Source organism: Pelophylax lessonae, assembly GCF_965119305.1.
Source record: "Pelophylax lessonae genome assembly, chromosome: 2".
NCBI classification, from domain to species: domain Eukaryota; kingdom Metazoa; phylum Chordata; class Amphibia; order Anura; family Ranidae; genus Pelophylax; species Pelophylax lessonae.
The window spans coordinates 10,559,408-10,577,178 of record NC_138769.1 but is presented as its reverse complement, the minus strand read 5'-3'; the positions used below and the strand labels follow the sequence as shown (position 1 = coordinate 10,577,178).

General features: G+C 46.7%; 1 protein-coding gene across 1 annotated transcript in view; it reads right to left on the bottom strand.

Annotated features, from left to right (window-relative positions):
- The window catches only part of LOC309547911 (uncharacterized protein), a gene marked incomplete at both ends in the record, with an annotated part of 267,527 nt that overhangs the window by 27,341 nt on the left and 222,415 nt on the right, over positions 1-17,771 (bottom strand). The window contains one exon of the mRNA XM_082247911.1: positions 10,337-10,564. Within this exon, the coding sequence (XP_082104037.1) occupies positions 10,337-10,564 (228 nt within the window). The remainder of the gene's footprint in view (positions 1-10,336; positions 10,565-17,771) is intronic.

The following is a 17,771-nucleotide window of genomic DNA, read 5'->3' as shown; positions in this document are numbered from 1 at the left end:
TGTATTAATGAAATCAGTCACAAACACCTGATGGTCAACGGCATAGTGGGGGAAAAAACTTAAAAAAGGCTCCACTCCAATAACACGCAGTTTATTGCATAAAATCAATAGAAGTTAAAAACACACAGTGGTCGGATGTCGGGCTGAGCCCGTGTACTTTCCCCCACCGCCAATGTACTGCTAGCTGGGTTCCTGGCCATTGTCAACGTCGCCAGCACTTGCGCCGGACAGCTGAAGCGGTGGTGGCACAGTAGATGACGTCACTCCACCGCGCCAGCAAGAGACAGGGAGGAAGAGCCTACGACTCCTACAGTGGAAGAGCCCCATCACCATGACTCTTGCCCGTGGAGTGACGCCATCTCCTGAGCCGCCACCGATTCAGCTGTCCGGCGCAAGTGTCTCCTATATCTGTCTGTTTACCGTTGGTTCACCTGGAGCCCTGTCACATCAAGCATCCATCCATCCTTGTGATGGCACAGACGCCTGCTGGCGACCTTGACACTGGCCAGGAACCCAGCTAGCAGTACATCGGCAGTGGGGGAAAGTACATGGGCTCAGCCCGACATCCGACCAGTGTGTGTTTTTAACTTCTATTGATTTTATGCAATAAATTGTGTAGTTTTTCCCACCACTATGCCGTTTACCATCAGGTGTTTGTGACAAATTTCATTATTACAATTATTCCCAGAAGTGCTCCCTAACTTCCAGCCTTCTCACTCAATATTTGGGATATCGGCAATATCGGCCAGTTCCGGGGCTGATGCACATATATTGGCAAAAGTCAATGTCGGCCCTCGATATATCGGCCTTGCCAATAATCGGTCGATCCCTACATTGTACCTCTGGCTACTTATTCCCAACAAATGGAAATAGTAAATAATGACAGTGCAGTTTTTGACAAGCCCCTTACTAAATAAAAAAAAAAAAAAAAGAAAATCAAAATAAAAAAATCCCACAATGTAAATCCTCCATCAATCATTTTCTCCTGCTATGCAGATGCATGATAAATGATGCCCATTGACTCACTCACCAATCAATGACACAGACTGCCTAGACCTTGATAAAGATGAGTTTTACAAATGTGGAAATAACATTCTCCTCTGCTGGTGCCTTCCTTACCACTTGGCGCCAAATCACGTACCTAGTACATCATTTAACCACTTGCCGACCACCGCACGACTATTTACTGCGGCGGTCAGCCCCTCCTGGGCAAACCGACGTAGGGCTACGCCGCTCGTCCAGGAGCCTTTAGGGGGCGAGCGCGCGCCACGGAGGTGCGCTCCCGCCCCCGCTCATTCACAGTGATCCCTGCACGTGTGACCGGCGGCTCCGATGTCCGCTGGCCCCTATCGATCTCCCGCTGGAGAGGGAGAAAGGCAGGCGGCTGATGTAAACAAAGCCGCCTGTCATTCTCCCTGATGTAACTGCAGAGATCATACGATCCTGCTATGTAGGATAGTATGTCTTTGTGGTTACATCACAAGCCACGCCCCCCCACAGTTAGAATCACGCCCCTAGGGACACATTTAACCCACTGATCACCAATAAAGTTAACCCCTTCCCTGCCAGTGTCATTTTTACAGTAACAGTGCATATTTTTAACACTGATTACTGTAGTAATGTCACTGGTACCCCCAAAAGTGGCAAAAATGTAAGCCAGGGGTCCGATCTGTCCTCCGCAATGTCGCAGTCCCGCAAAAAAAATCGCAGATCGCCGCCATTACTCGTTAAAAAAAAAAACAATAAAAATTACATAAATCTTTCCCGTAGTTAGTAATCGCAATAACTTTTGCGCAAACCAATCAAAATACGCTTATTGCGATTTTTTTACCAAAAATATGTAGCAGAAAACAAATTGGCCTAAAATGATAAAAAATTTAGATTTTTACATTTTTTTTTGAGAATTTCATATAAAAAAGTGTGAAAAATATTGCTATTTTTTCAAAATTGTCGCTGTTTTTTTGTTTATAGCGCAAAAAGTAAAAGTCGCACAGGTGATCAAATACCACCAAAAGAAAGCTCTATTTGTGGGAAAAAAAGGACGTCAAGTTCATTTGGGTACAGCGTCGCACGACCGCGCAATTGTCAGTTAAAGTCACGCAGTGCCGAATCGCAAAATAGGGCCTGGTCTTTGAGCAGCCAAATCCTCCGGGGTTTAAGTGGTTAACTTCAAATGGTTGTGCCTGGGATGATTTGCAGCTGCAGGCATCACCATGGTACAGTTCTTAGAGCTGTTTTGTAATAGCAACCAGAGAGGCCAACTAGTCTCTCAATTGCTATCACAAGCAGCGGGAGGGAATGTCCTCCCCTCTCGCCGCCTTCCGCGGCTTGGTCAGTCTCTCCCATCCCACTAGGAGACCAAAACTACCAGCTGGCACATCTACCAGCTAGTTGGAGACCCATACAAAGCTGGGTCTCCGCTATGATATCCCATAAGCGATGACATGACATCACTTCCGGTTTACCTTGGATGTCAACTGCGCCATTTTTTGAAAAAAGTATTTCAAAACACTGATCTTGGTGTTTGTTTAATGCTTTCAAGTGCAGGCAAGGGATTTGAGGTCTTGTAGATCCCAGGTCCCTCCATAAAGAGTACCTGTCACTCCTATTACTGTCACATTCCCCCCGATCCCTCCATAAAGAGTACCTGTCACTGCCTATTACTGTCACATTCCCCCCGATCCCTCCATAAAGAGTACCTGTCACTGCCTATTACTGTCACATTCCCCCCCGATCCCTCCATAAAGAGTACCTGTCACTCCTATTACTGTCACATTCCCCCCCCCCGATCCCTCCATAAAGAGTACCTGTCACTGCCTATTACTGTCACATTCCCCCTGATCCCTCCATAAAGAGTACCTGTCACTGCCTATTACTGTCACATTCCCCCTGATCCCTCCATAAAGAGTACCTGTCACTGCTATTACTGTCACATTCCTCCCGATCCCTCCATAAAGAGTACCTGTCACTCCTATTACTGTCACATTCCCCCTGATCCCTCCATAAAGAGTACCTGTCACTGCTATTACTGTCACATCCCCCCCGATCCCTCCATAAAGAGTACCTGTCACTGCTATTACTGTCACATTCCCCCCCCCCCGATCCCTCCATAAAGAGTACCTGTCACTGCCTATTACTGTCACATTCCCCCTGATCCCTCCATAAAGAGTACCTGTCACTGCCTATTACTGTCACATTCCTCCCGATCCCTCCATAAAGAGTACCTGTCCCTCCTATTACTGTCACATTCCCCCCGATCCCTCCATAAAGAGTACCTGTCACTGCCTATTACTGTCACATTCCCCCCGATCCCTCCATAAAGAGTACCTGTCACTGCCTATTACTGTCACATTCCCCCCCGATCCCTCCATAAAGAGTACCTGTCACTCCTATTACTGTCACATTCCCCCCGATCCCTCCATAAAGAGTACCTGTCACTGCCTATTACTGTCACATTCCCCCCGATCCCTCCATAAAGAGTACCTGTCACTCCTATTACTGTCACATTCCCCCCGATCCCTCCATAAAGAGTACCTGTCACTCCTATTACTGTCACATTCCCCCCGATCCCTCCATAAAGAGTACCTGTCACTGCCTATTACTGTCACATTCCCCCCCGATCCCTCCATAAAGAGTACCTGTCACTCCTATTACTGTCACATTCCCCCGACCCCTCCATAAAGAGTACCTGTCACTGCCTGTTACTTTCACATTCCCCCTGATCCCTCCATAAAGAGTACCTGTCACTGCCTATTACTGTCACATTCCCCCCGATCCCTCCATAAAGAGTACCTGTCACTCCTATTACTGTCACATTCCCCCCGACCCCTCCATAAAGAGTACCTGTCACTGCCTATTACTGTCACATTTCCCCCGATCCCTCCATAAAGAGTACCTGTCACTGCCTATTACTGTCACATTCCTCCCGATCCCTCCATAAAGAGTACCTGTCACTCCTATTACTGTCACATTCCCCCCGATCCCTCCATAAAGAGTACCTGTCACTGCCTATTATTGTCACATTCCCCCCCGATCCATCCATAAAGAGTACCTGTCACTGCTATTACTGTCACATTCCCCCGATCCCTCCATAAAGAGTACCTGTCACTCCTATTACTGTCACATTCCCCCCGATCCCTCCATAAAGAGTACCTGTCACTGCCTATTACTGTCACATTCCCCCGATCCCTCCATAAAGAGTACCTGTCACTCCTATTACTGTCACATCCCCCCCCCCCCCGATCCCTCCATAAAGAGTACCTGTCACTCCTATTACTGTCACATTCCCCCGATCCCTCCATAAAGAGTACCTGTCACTGCCTATTACTGTCACATTCCCCCCGATCCCTCCATAAAGAGTACCTGTCACTGCTATTACTGTCACATTCCCCCGATCCCTCCATAAAGAGTACCTGTCACTGCCTATTACTGTCACATTCCCCCGATCCCTCCATAAAGAGTACCTGTCACTGCCTATTACTGTCACATTCCCCCCCGATCCCTCCATAAAGAGTACCTGTCACTGCCTATTACTGTCACATTCCCCCGATCCCTCCATAAAGAGTACCTGTCACTGCCTATTACTGTCACATTACCCCCGATCCCTCCATAAAGAGTACCTGTCACTGCCTATTACTGTCACATTCCCCCGATCCCTCCATAAAGAGTACCTGTCACTGCTATTACTGTCACATTCCCCTGATCCCTCCATAAAGAGGACCTGTCACTCCTATTACTGTCACATTCCCCCGATCCCTCCATAAAGAGGACCTGTCACTCCTATTACTGTCACATTCCCCCGATCCCTCCATAAAGAGTACCTGTCACTGCCTATTACTGTCACACTCCCCCCCCGATACCTCCATAAAGAGTACTTGTCACTCCTATTACTGTCACATTCCCCCCCCATCCCTCCATAAAGAGTACCTGTCACTCCTATTACTGTCACATTCCCCCCGATCCCTCCATAAAGAGTACCTGTCACTCCTATTACTGTCACATTCCCCCGATCCCTCCATAAAGAGTACCTGTCACTCCTATTACTGTCACATTCCCCCGATCCCTCCATAAAGAGTACTTGTCACTGCCTCGGCACTGCATTATTTTAACTGACAATTGCGCGGTTGTGCGACGCTGTACCCAAAAAATAAATGTATGTCCTTTTTTCCCCACAAACAGAGCTTTCTTTTGGTGGTATTTGATCACCTGTGAGATTTTTATTTTCTCTATAAACAAGAAAAGAGCGACAATTCTGAAAAAAAAAAAAAAAAAAAAACAATATTTTTTACTTTCTGCTATAAAATAAAAAATCTAATTTTTTCATAATTTCTGCTGCATATTTTTGGTAAAAAAAAAATCCCAATAAGTGTATATTGATTGGTTTGCGCAAAAGGTATTGCGTCTACAAACTAGGGGAAAGATTTATGTCTTTTTATTTATTTTTTTACTAGTACTAGTAATGGTGGCGATCAGCGATTTTTAGCGGGACTGCGACATTGCGGCGGACAGATCGGACCCCTAACTGACATTTTTGACACTTTTGGGGGGACCAGTGACATTACTACAGTAATCAGTGCTAAAAATATGCACTGTACTAATGGCACTGGCAGGGAAGGGGGTTAACCCCGGGGCGATCAAAGGGTTAAATGTGAGCCTAGGGGGTGCTTTCTAACCATGGGGGGAGGGGCTTGTGACATCAACACAGAGACCTGTGTTCCTAAATAGGAGGGACACATGAGCTATGTGTTGATAGCTGAGAGAACAATGGTCTGCTGTGTTTACAACAGCAAATCTCTCCTCTCTCTCCATGGGGAGCAATCACGGGTCCCCAGCAGCAATCGCGGCTGCCAGCCCCGTGAATTAGCTTCCCCGCTGGCAAATGGGGGCGCCCTCGGGATCGCTCCCGCGGATCGCCATACAGGCAGCCGAGCCAGCCTTCCGCAGTATATATGCGGTGGGCGGTCGGCAAGCGGTTAAAGCAACAGTATAAAAAAAAAAAAAAAAATTAAAGAAATTAATAATTAAAAAAAAACTTTAAAGGTGCCCCTTTCCCCCAGAGCTAGCGCTCAAAGGCTTGGACACTGGTAGGCCCTCGTCCCACACATGTGAGGTATCACCATGAACGTTGAATTATGGGCAGTAATTCCAGCACTAGACCTCCTCTGTAAATCTAAAGTGGTGACCTGTAAAGGCTTTTAAAATGTCACCTATAGATAGTAAAATTTACAATGTTTGTCACCGTTGCGTATGTGTGCGCAATTTTAAAGCGTGGCATGTTTGGTGTCTTTTTACTCGGTGTAACATTATCTTTTTATATTTTACAAAAAAATTTGTTTATGTATCGTGTTTTGTTTGCATTAAAATACAACAAAAAATTGCATTTGAAAAACCACTGTGCAAATATCGCGTGACATAAAAAATTGCGAAACCCACCAATTTATTCTCTAGGGCCTCTGCTTTGAAAAATATATAATGTGGGGGGGGGGGGGGGGGTTCTAAGTGACTTTCTATCAAAAAAAAAAGTGATTGTTACATGCAAACAAAAAAGTGCCAGAAAAGGCCTGGTCTTCAAGTGATTATACCCGTTGGGGAGATTTTCCCTCAATTCTTGTACTGGTGACCACACAGGAAGTTAAAGGAAATCTTCCCAATATGGAGAAAGACAGCAGTAAAAAAAAAAAAACTGCCAGAAGTCTAACTCTTCCTCTAAATAAACTCTTCTATCTCTTTTATAAAAAGTCTTAGTTGGAATTGGACAGAATCTACACGGGGTCTGTTTTATCGGCAAGTAGAACATCTCATTCAGGTGTCCTCCACATCTTATGTACTTGTATCACCTCTTTTACTGAATGTTGGGTTTCTGTTCGAGTTTTCTATCTCTGTCCATCTATGAGACATAAAACCAGCAGATGGAAGGCAAATTTATAAAAACTGTATTTTATACTACGACCCGTTCTGTGAAAGGAGTGGAGGCATCAATGTTCTGATAACCGTCTCAGTTCTTTAAGGCTTGGACAGTTTGGATTGATTTTACCACCTCTGACCTTTATAAACAACTGATGCGTTGATATTCTTTCTTATCGTTGAACATATGAAACACTTTTAAAAAAAGGTGCATATAAATACGCACAAGCGGCGCTATACCTCAAACTGTCAATCAGAGTGAGTCACATAGACCTATCTGGCATAGGTAAAACAAATGAATGACCAATATTAAATGCATGTAAAATACATTAAAATCTATAAAATATATAGGTAAAAGGTCAGAGTCCGTGAAACAGAAAGTCCATCACCACCATTATTCCATGAAGGTAAATTAAGCAGTATTCCTCATATGATGCTGTTCGGTGTGCAACCTCCACCTCACCACTCGCGAGACACCCGAGTAAATACGCTTACCAGATAGCTTATTGGTTAAAGCCCGTAGAACTACTCTGCTCTGGACTCTCCCAATGTTCCGATCCCTGGAGGGGCCAATCGTGACTGTGATGTCCTCAAAAGATGCTTCCCACCAGAGCAACACCAGACCTGAACACTTTAACCACTTGCCGACTGCCTAACGCCGATCTACGTCGGCAGTCAGCCCCTCACAGGCAAAGTGACGTAGGGCTACGTCACTAGCTTGTGAGGGTCTAGGGAGCGAGCGCGCGCCCTCGGAGGCGCGCTCCCGCTCCCGCGTGGTCACGGACCCCCCCGCGCGTGTGACCAGCGGACCCGATGTCCGCCGGTCACTCGGCGATCGGCGGGGGAGAGGGAGAATGTCAGGCAGCTTGTGTAAACAAACTGCCTGTCATTCTCCTCGCTGTAAAGACACTGATCAAACGGATCTAGTATGTAGATCCGTTGATCAGTGTCCTTACAGCTGAAGCCACAGCCAATCACAGTAGAAAGCACGCCCCTAGGGATACACACAGCCCCTCCCTCCCAAATAAAGTTAACCCCTTCACAACCAGTGTATTTTTACAGTAACAGTGCATATGTATAGCACTGATTACTGTAGAAATGTCACTGGTAACCCCAAAAGTGTCACAAATGTCAGTCAAGGGTCCGATCTGTCCGCCGCAATGTCGCAGTACCGCAAAAAAAATCGCAGATCACCGCCATTACGCGTTAAAAAAAAAACAACAAAAATGACAAAAATCTTTCCCTTTGTTAGTAAACGCGATAACTTTTGCGCAAACCAATCAAAATACGCTTTTTGCGATTTTTTTTACCAAACATAGGTAGGATAAAACAAATTGGCCGAAAATTTTAAAAAATTTTGATTTTTACTTTTTTTTTGGGGGAATTTCATATAAAAAAATTTGAAAAATATTGTTATTTTTGCAAAATTGACGCTCTTTTTTTGTTTATAGCGCGTGATCCAAAAATCGCACAGGTGATCAAATACCACCAAAAGAAAGCTCTGTTTGTGGGAAAAAAAGGACGTCAAATTCGTTTAGGTACAGCGTCGCACGACCGCGCAATTGTCCGTTAAAGTCACGCAGTGCCGAATCGCAAAATACCCCCTGGTCAGGAAGGGGGTAAAATCTTCCGGGGCTTAAGTGGTTAACATTGTTGATCATATTGCTAAACTAGGGATGGTTTGGAAAATTTTTATGCAGTTTGTTTTCTTATCCTCTTCCCCAAAGGGGTTTGGGTTTTTGATTTTTTTTTCCTTCTGGTTTTACTTCCTTTTTCTATTCTTTTTCCCACCTTCTCACTTCTCAACTACCTTTTTCTACCCCCAGTCTCTTGGATTCAGTGGCGGACCGTCTATTGGGGGCGCAGGGGCGCTGCCCCCCCTATCTATGCATCCAGCCCCCTAATCTACATGCAGGGCGCCGGACGCATGGATTCCAATGGGGTTTTTTATTTTAAGCACGTGATTAGAGCCAGAGGCTCTAATAGGCTTCAAAAAAGGGTGGGCTTGGGGCGCAGAGCACTGCGCCCTGAGCCCACCCAGTTGTCTAACAATAGCGAATGAATATTCACACGGATCCTCCTCCTGGTCAATCAGAAAGTGGGTCCTTAGCCCCTTTTTCCAATTGGCCGAAAGGAGAAGCTATGCCATTGGCCAAGGAGGAGGAGGGAGGAGAAGCGGAAGACTGAGGGGGAAGCCGCCTCTGTCCAGGGTGAGTCAGCCGGCGACTGGGGGGGTATGGAGTGTGGGCTGGTGTGGTCCGGGGGGGGTATGGTGTGGTCCGTGTGCCGCCCCCCCCCTGGCCAATGGAGCACCAGCCGCCACAGCTTGGATTCTTTCTCTAGCTCTACTTAGTTGCTTGGACACTGGTAGGCCATGGTACTGAGCCCTATTCTAGGACTCTATTGTACATTGTATCAGTAACTACATTTTGCTACAGTTTTATGTGCAGGGATTTTTTTTCTCGGGAAATAGGTGCAGGAACTCAATCACGACCCTTCAAAACTCCCCCCCCCCCCCAACTGCATTGAATGGTGTAGTCAAAGAATTCTGAGTTGGGGGGGTGTAGTGCTGAGTTTGGGGATGTGCTACGTACATTGTGCAGAGTTCAGGGGTGCACTTCACCTTCTTCCATGGCTGTTTACCTCTGCATCCCCTATCCACATCTCACTTTCACCCCTCTTCAGCTCTGACTTCTGCATGCAACCCCCTTTCACTGCCCCATCTTCTTCCTCCCTTCTCCGTTCCACATATCTTACTTGTGTTGCTGTATTAAGCTGAAGCACCCAGCCGGTTCTATTGCCTCCCCACATACACTGTAGGTGGCTTTGCCTCTCTCACTTGGAGGGAGATCATCCAGTTGGGGTTTTGGAATCTGCACTGCACCCCAGGCCCCTTCATATCCATTTTCCCCATCCTGCACTCTGTAGGAGCCACTCAGGAGATCAGATCTGTGGGAGCCATTGGGAGACAAGCTGCCACTGATAAACACAGAAGCTGGATATGTGTTAGTGATAGTGGTAAGCAGGGAGCAGAGGGTCTGAGTCAGAGGTGGTGGAACTGAGTTCCACCAAGTTCCAGCTGAAAAAAAACCCTGTTTATGTGTCATGATGATCTTTGCAATGTATCCCTTCCCCAGGATATGTGACTCTGTTGAGGCAATGAAGTTTTTAATAATTGCATTTTGTATTTTTGGGTACTGGCAGTCTATTTGAGTCTTCTATACCTATTGATACACTGTATGCTTTTCTTAATGCATAAACAAAGGTAAAAAATAACAAAAAAAAGTTCCATTCTGTGGTGTGATCCATAGCAGAAGGTAAAATACTCTGATGGAAGCAGATTATTCTGTTACATAGTGTGTGTCTGGAATAGTTTATCACTCAGTAAATACTTTAGTAGTAAATTCAGCTTGGAGACATTTCTCTCACTCACCTGGACAGGAGATATTGATGGAGATACTTAGATTATTGATTTCATTAATGACATCACAGCAGAAGGTTCCGGAGACCGGAGAAGGAAGAGTTACCCGGCTGTCTGAGGAGACGGCTCTTCCATCCAAACTCCAGGAATAACGCGGATCTGAACCATTCACCGAACAGAAGGCCACTGCGCTGCCATTCAGAAGACAGGAGGAGTTCACAGCGATGTCAGAGAGGGGGACTGGGGGAGCAAAATTTGAGGATATGATTGGTCAGTGTAAAAAACTTGAGACTTATCACAACAGTCCTATGGAAATTTGGAGGCTGCCAGGGGTACCCTCTCCTTCTGAAAAATACCAGTTACCTGGTTGTCATGCTGAACCTCTGACTACAAGAGCCACTGACCTGAAATTAATATATTGCTTGTTCTAGATCAGAGACTCACTATCTACAGATATGGAAACCAGAGACAACCAGGAAAGCAACATTTTCAGGAGCAGCAGTGGAAGCCTCTACATTTCTAATCCTCACCTATTATTTTATATTTTACAGGCAAATCTTGAACAGTAGAAGACATCCCTTCTGCCATACACAGGGGGGACATCTCCAAATGCAAGATGAGGAAATTTCCTTCTCCCAGTTACATCTGTGTATGATGGTTTCCCCATAGCTTACCAGTATGAAGATTCAATGAGCACTGGTTTCCCTTCTACTGATTGTACCATCATAAACAAGGTCCATATTCCCCTTTCAGACACTGCTGGAGGAGGCTGGAAATCTACCATTATGGGCACCATCTCCTTCCCCAACCTGGAGGATAAAAGGAGGCCTAATATCTAAGATTTTATTTTCTGTAACATTTTAGTCTCATTAAGTTATAGGTATAGATTGGGTTTATTGAATGATTTAGGTTGGTTATAAGATTTTATCAGATGTAGAGAATGGGGGGAAGTTGGTTCCGGGGCTCCTCAGATCATATTTTGGAAATCATTTCTGAAGAAAGTTTGGGGTTTATGTGACCCCCTTCATTGGTTAACTTATGTCATTAAAACACAAGCTTTCAGGGTGACTTTGATCCCTTCATCAGGATTTCCACAATTCTGGAAATGGTTCTGAAACCCAAATATCTATACACAGAGTTACACTAAGGAGCAACATACATTTTAATTTAAAAAAAAAAATGAAACTGTTTGTTCTTGACATACTTGAGTGGTAAGATGATAAACCAATACTGGATCTGAGACAATCATTTCTATTTAACCACTTGCCGACCGCCGCACGACTATCTACGTCGGCGGTCAGCCCCTCACAGGCAAACTAACGTAGGGCTACGTTGCTTGCTTGTGAGGGTCTAGGGAGCGAGCTCGCGCCCCCGGAGGCGCGCTCCCACTCCCGCGTGGTCTCGGACCCCCCCGCGCGTGTGACCAGCGGACCCGATGTCCGCCGGCCACTCGGCGATCGGCGGGGGAGAGGGAGAATGTCAGGCAGCTTGTGTAAACAAGCCACCTGTTATTCTCCTCACTGTAAAGACACTGATCACTCGGATCTAGTATGTAGATCCGTTGATCAGTGTCCTTACAGCTGAAGCCACAGCCAATCACAGTAGAAACCACGCCCCTAGGGACACACACAGCCCCTCCCTCCCAAATAAAGTTAACCCCTTCACTACCAGTGTATTTTTACAGTAACAGTGCATATGTATAGCACTGATTACTGTAGAAATGTCACTGGTAACCCCAAAAGTGTCAAAAATATCAGTCAAGGGTCCGATCTGTCCGCCCCAATGTCGCAGTACTGCAAAAAAACGCAGATCGCCGCCATTACGCGTTAAAAAAAAAAACAACAAAAATGACAAAAATCTTTCCCTTTGTTAGTAAACGCGATAACTTTTGAGCAAACCAATCAAAATACGCTTTTTGCGATTTTTTTTACCAAACATAGGTAGCATAAAACAAATTGGCCGAAAATTTAAAAAAATTTTGATTTTTACATTTTTTTTGGGGGGGATTTCATATAAAAAAATGTGAAAAATATTGCTATTTTTGCAAAATTGACGCTCTTTTTTTGTTTATAGCGCGTGATCAAAAAATCGCACAGGTGATTAAATACCACCAAAAGAAAGCTCTGTTTGTGGGAAAAAAAGGACGTCAGATTCGTTTAGGTACAGCGTCGCACGACCGCGCAATTGTCCGTTAAAGTCACGCAGTGGCGAATCGCAAAATACCCCCTGGTCGGAATGGGGGTAAAATCTTTCGGGGCTTAAGTGGTTAAAAGATCCAATATATATACACAGCATCTTCCTGGAGACTGGAGGAGATAGAGTCTGTCTGTGTGCACTCCTCCACCAAAAACAAAATAGCTCAAACTGACTAACTGGAATTACACGTTTCAATGGTTCAGGATGATAGCTCTTTGCTTTCAAAAGATTTTTATTTGTAATATAATGGAACAGATACAAAACAAGCATTATGAACCATGCACTAGAAGCAAATATTTGACAAATTGAAACATACTAAACAGAATACATACAACTCTCGAAAACTTCAAAGTGTAAGTAAGCAAGTGGTCTTCACATGTTCCACAATGTGAAAGGTGCAGAGGAAAAGTTATGCGCCGTGAAATGGACATCCGGAGAGGCCCGCCCAATCCCAAGGAGACCCCTACTGGGGGCTAAGACTGTCCCCTCAGGAGAGATAGGGCAACCCCGGCTCCCCCATAACTCAGCTCTGGCAAACCAAGTTGAGGTATTAATGATTTACCCATATAAAAGAGAGCCATAAAGTTATACATTTAGATCAAAATGCTATTGAGTAATATGCAACCCTACGAGTCGAGAAGGCTTCCAATACCGTGAAGGTAGGGAGCAACTAACGTCTCAAAAACTTCACAACAAGCATGGCATGCATAAGAGAAAATTGTGTGGAGAAGAAAAAGAGAAGAGACAAAAGGTGGGAAAGGAATAGAAAGGAGAGTTAAAGAAGCTATTAAAAGAGAGAACAGAGGAAGGATAAGACCATGATAAAGAGGGTGCGATACTAGCACAGAGGAATGAGGCCTTAGAGAGAAAAAGTGATAGGAAGGAGTTTTCCTGACAGGTCCCTAAGAACAAGAAGGATCAAACTAGTGCTGCAGAGCATGCAATGGGGTTTTAGTGAACTCAGCCCATGGTTCCCACACCACTTCAAAGATATGGTGAGTATCCAGGAGTTTGCTAGCTAGCAATTCTTGCAACGTGATCCAGGAAATGTTTCTTTTAGCGCGCAGTATGGAAACTGAAGGTCGCTTCCAAGCGCTGGCTATGGTCATTTTGGCTCCCAGAAGAATGAAGTGAATGAGACGTTTTTGAAATTTGGATGCGCCCGGGGTAGGCATGTTAAGCAGAGCAATCTGTGGTGACTGCACAATAGATAGACCCGTGACTTTCCTGATGATATTGAATACTTTATTCCAGAAGCCCCGTATTTTGGGGCAGTCCCACCACATATGAACGACAGAGCCCAGGAGGGAGCAACCCTAAAACAGAGTGGGGAAGAAGCCGGGTAGAATTTATGAATTCTCTCAGGCACCATATACCATCCAGTGAGGACTTTGACACTTGCCTCAATAAGGGAGACATTCAGTACACCTTTATAAGCCGCAGTCATGGCAGAGGACCACGGCTGTTCCCCCCACTCCTGCGAGAGGTCACCCTCCCATGCTCTGGCATAACTAGGTTTCTGACTGTTATCGGCAAGTGACCCGTAGATCACAGAGATGCCACCCCTCTGCTCCATGACATTACCACACCACGCCTCATATGGTGTTACCCTAGGAGAAGTGACGTTGGATTTCCAGATGTAAGAAAGGAAATGGGAAATTTGTTGAAAGCGGAATAGTTCAGTAGCTGGCATTTTGAGTTTAGATTTACAGTACGAAAGGAAGATCGGGCCCGATCCTGTAAAGAAGTGTCCTATTCTATACAACCCCTTATCTAGCCACCATTTAAACGAGGTAATATTCTGGCCCGGAGGGAAATTGGGGTTTTGGAACAAGAGAGCCAGAGGTCGTATTGGGGAGGTGATTTTAGGTTTACCCCGGAGCCTGTCCCAGAGAAAGAACGAGTGTGAGAGAGTAGGTGCTAGAATTGCTGGACGATACTTTGCTTGACACCACATCAGGTAGTCTATCGTATGGAGAGGGGACCGCTTGGCGTTCCATATTGACGCAGTCAGGTTTTACCCCACGAGAATATATGACTGATATCTGCACCAACTGTGCTGCTTGGTAATACCACTGCAGGTTAGGAAGTCTGAGCCCTCCCTGTGATCTAGTTCTGAATAATATATCCTTAGAAAATCTGTAGCCTTTTAAGCCCCAAACAAACTTGAGGATTCGAGACTGGAACTTGCGAATATGAGTGCTATTGACGGGAATAGGAAGTGATCTAAAGTAATACAGGATACGGGGTAGATAGCTCTTTGATTGGAGCAGTGTGCTTGCTGCTGTTTCCTTACAATATGTCTTGGTGATAAGCCTATAACCTACCCTCATAATTTTGAGGTCTAGGAAGGAAACTTCCCCAGAGTCTGTTACATATATCAGTCTGTTATTTCTATCATTTGTATTAGGTTCCCTCATGAATATATCCAGTTCAGTCCTGGAGTCCTTCCACAAGACCAACACATCATCAATGTACCCCAGTCATACTCTCACTCGGCTGAGGTACACAGGGCCGGTGCTAGACTTTTTTGCGCCCTAGGCAAGATCAGCTACTTGCGCCCCCCCAACAAAAAAAAAAAAGCAAAAAATCAAAATAAATTCACTAATTCCAGCCCCAGAACTACTGCATAACATTAAACTGATGACCTATAGGGTCTTTCGTGTGTGCACCCATGGAACAGCGAAAAAACTTCAGTACCCTTTTTTCATAGGCAATGCTTAAAAAGCCCCTACAGGACATCAGGTTTGTGTTATGCAGTAGTTCTAATGCTAGAAATATTGCTGTCACTCTGGCGTGCGTGGTGATGCATAACGTGCAGGGCAATTGCATGCATCTTGTGTGTGTGTGTCTTGGGGGGGCTCTAAAATGTTTTGCTTTTATATGTGTCTCTTTTAATGTTTAAAAAGTTTTTTTTTGTTCTTTATTTTTATTTTTTTTTTACATAAAACTTTTATTGCTATTCGACAGAGGACCAATAGCCCATGTGGTAGCATATAGGTGACAGGTACTCTTGATTAGACATTCGGGGTCTATTAGTCTCTGGATGTCTCCTCTCTACTCCTCTACAGGTAATGGAATACAGATGGTGTTCCATCAGCTGCTTCCTGAGCACAGCTCCTGTAGAATGAAAGTTCCAGTCTAGTAAGTGACGTCATATACGTCTGTCACTTCCTGGTCTTTGCCTAGGAGGGAGGCTCAGCGGATGGATGTCCGTGGAGCTCCCACCATCCTTCCCAGGGGCCCCCATGAACACCCTGGGTCTACAGGTGGGATAGCCGAGCCCGGTAAACCGAGACAGAGCCAGGAGAGGGGGAGTGCAGTCTGGTGGAGGGGGATGCAGCCAGGTGGGGGGGGGTGGACAGGAGAGAGGGGGTGCAGCCAGTTTGGGGAGGGCAGAGCCAGGTGGAGAGGGGGAAGGGGGTGTAGCAGCCAGATGGAAAGGAGAGGGGGGTAGCAGCCAGATGGACAGGAGAGGGGGGGGGGGAAGCAGCCAGGTGGACAGGAGAGGGGGGGAGCAGCCAGGTGGACAGGAGAAGGGGGGGAAGCAGCCAGGTGGACAGGAGAGGGGAGGGAGCAGCCAGGTGGACAGGAGAGGGGGGGAAGCAGCCAGGTGGAGGGGGGAGATGCAGCCAGGTGGACAGGGGAGGGGGTGCAGCAGGGTGGACAGGGGAGGGGGGGTGTAGCCTGGTGGGGGGGGGACAGAGCCAGATGGACAGGAGAGGGGGGGTGCAGCCAGGTGGAAGGGGAATGCAGCCAGGTGGACAGGAGAGGGGGTGCAGCCAGGTGGGGGAGAGGACAGAGCTGGGTGAACAGGAGAGGCGGGGGGGCTGCAGCAAGGTGGGGGGTGGACAGAGCCAGGTGGACAAGAGAGGATGGTGCAGCCAGGTGGAGGGGGGAGATGCAGCCAGGTGGACAGGGGAGGGACAGGAGAGGGGGGTTGCAGCTACAGAAAGTGGAGGGGGGATGTGGACAGGAGACGAGGGTGCAGCCAGGTGGGGGGAGGACAGAGCCAGGTGGACAGTAGAGGGGGGTGCAGCCAGGTGGGGGGGGACAGAGCCAGGTGGACAGGAGAGGGGGGTGCAGCCAGGTGGAGGGGGCTGGACACAGGGGGGAGAGAGAGAGCAGGATCTGGTCAGTCAAAGTGCTCACTCACTTAATGGTCCCGGGTACTCAGTGTGGATTTAATCTTCCCACCCACCTCTCCTTCACAGACGGAGCACATGGGAGGGGCTGGAGAAGGGATGTTATAGAGGCTGCAGGCATGCTGGAGGTGGAGAGGACAGAACAGAGGAGAATGGATCCTGGGACAGTTGCACTTCCCACCTGAGCACAGTGACACAGAGCAGAGAACGGAGAGGCCATGAAAGGAGGAAGGGAGAGGAGCAGATGAATGTGTTTTCTGAGTCCCTTACCTTACATAGCAGGTGGAAGACAGAGGATGCAGCATGTCCGAGCAGAGGGCAGAAGCTGTTCAACTTTCCATTTACCAGGCAGATGATTGGACCGCCCATAGCAACAAATCACAAACTTTTTAACTTGAGAAGTTGGACAGCTCCCGCCTTCTGCTCGGACATTCTCTTCTACATGCATTGCTGATTGCTGTGTAAGGAGGAGTCACACAGGAGAGGAGAGGACACAGGCAGTCTGCCATGTACCACAGTAGAGATATAAAGATCGTACCATATCAGCATAGAGATACCACAGTGCGCTTGTCACCTGCACATACTCCCCCCCCTAACCTCTCGTATCTGATCAGGGCGGGCTGGGGTGGGGGAGGGAGTTCTCTGTGTCATCTCAGGCAGTCCGTCTGGCAGCACAGCTGAAATGCTCCCTCTCCTCACTGCGGCATGCAGCCAGCAGGGTGCCAGAGCAGCGCTCCTGACTGGTGTGCGCTCTAGGCCGGTGCCTACCTTGCCTATACGTAGGTAGCGCCGGCCCTGGAGGTACATAGATGAACGGTGTGCTACCCAGAAGCCAAGATGAAGGCACACATACAATGGGGCCCATGGGGCTTCCATGTAGGTACCTCTAATTTGATGATATACTTGCCATCAAACTGGAAGAAGTTATTGTAAGGGCAAGATAAAGGAGTTTAATAATGAATTTCATTCTGAGTTGCTAACTCGTCGAAGTTTACTTAGGTAGTAGTGCGCAGTTGCCTCTAATCCCCATGCATTCAGGATCGACACATGAAGGGATTCTATGCCAATACCGACTAAAAAATAATCACCTTCAACTTTCAATTCTT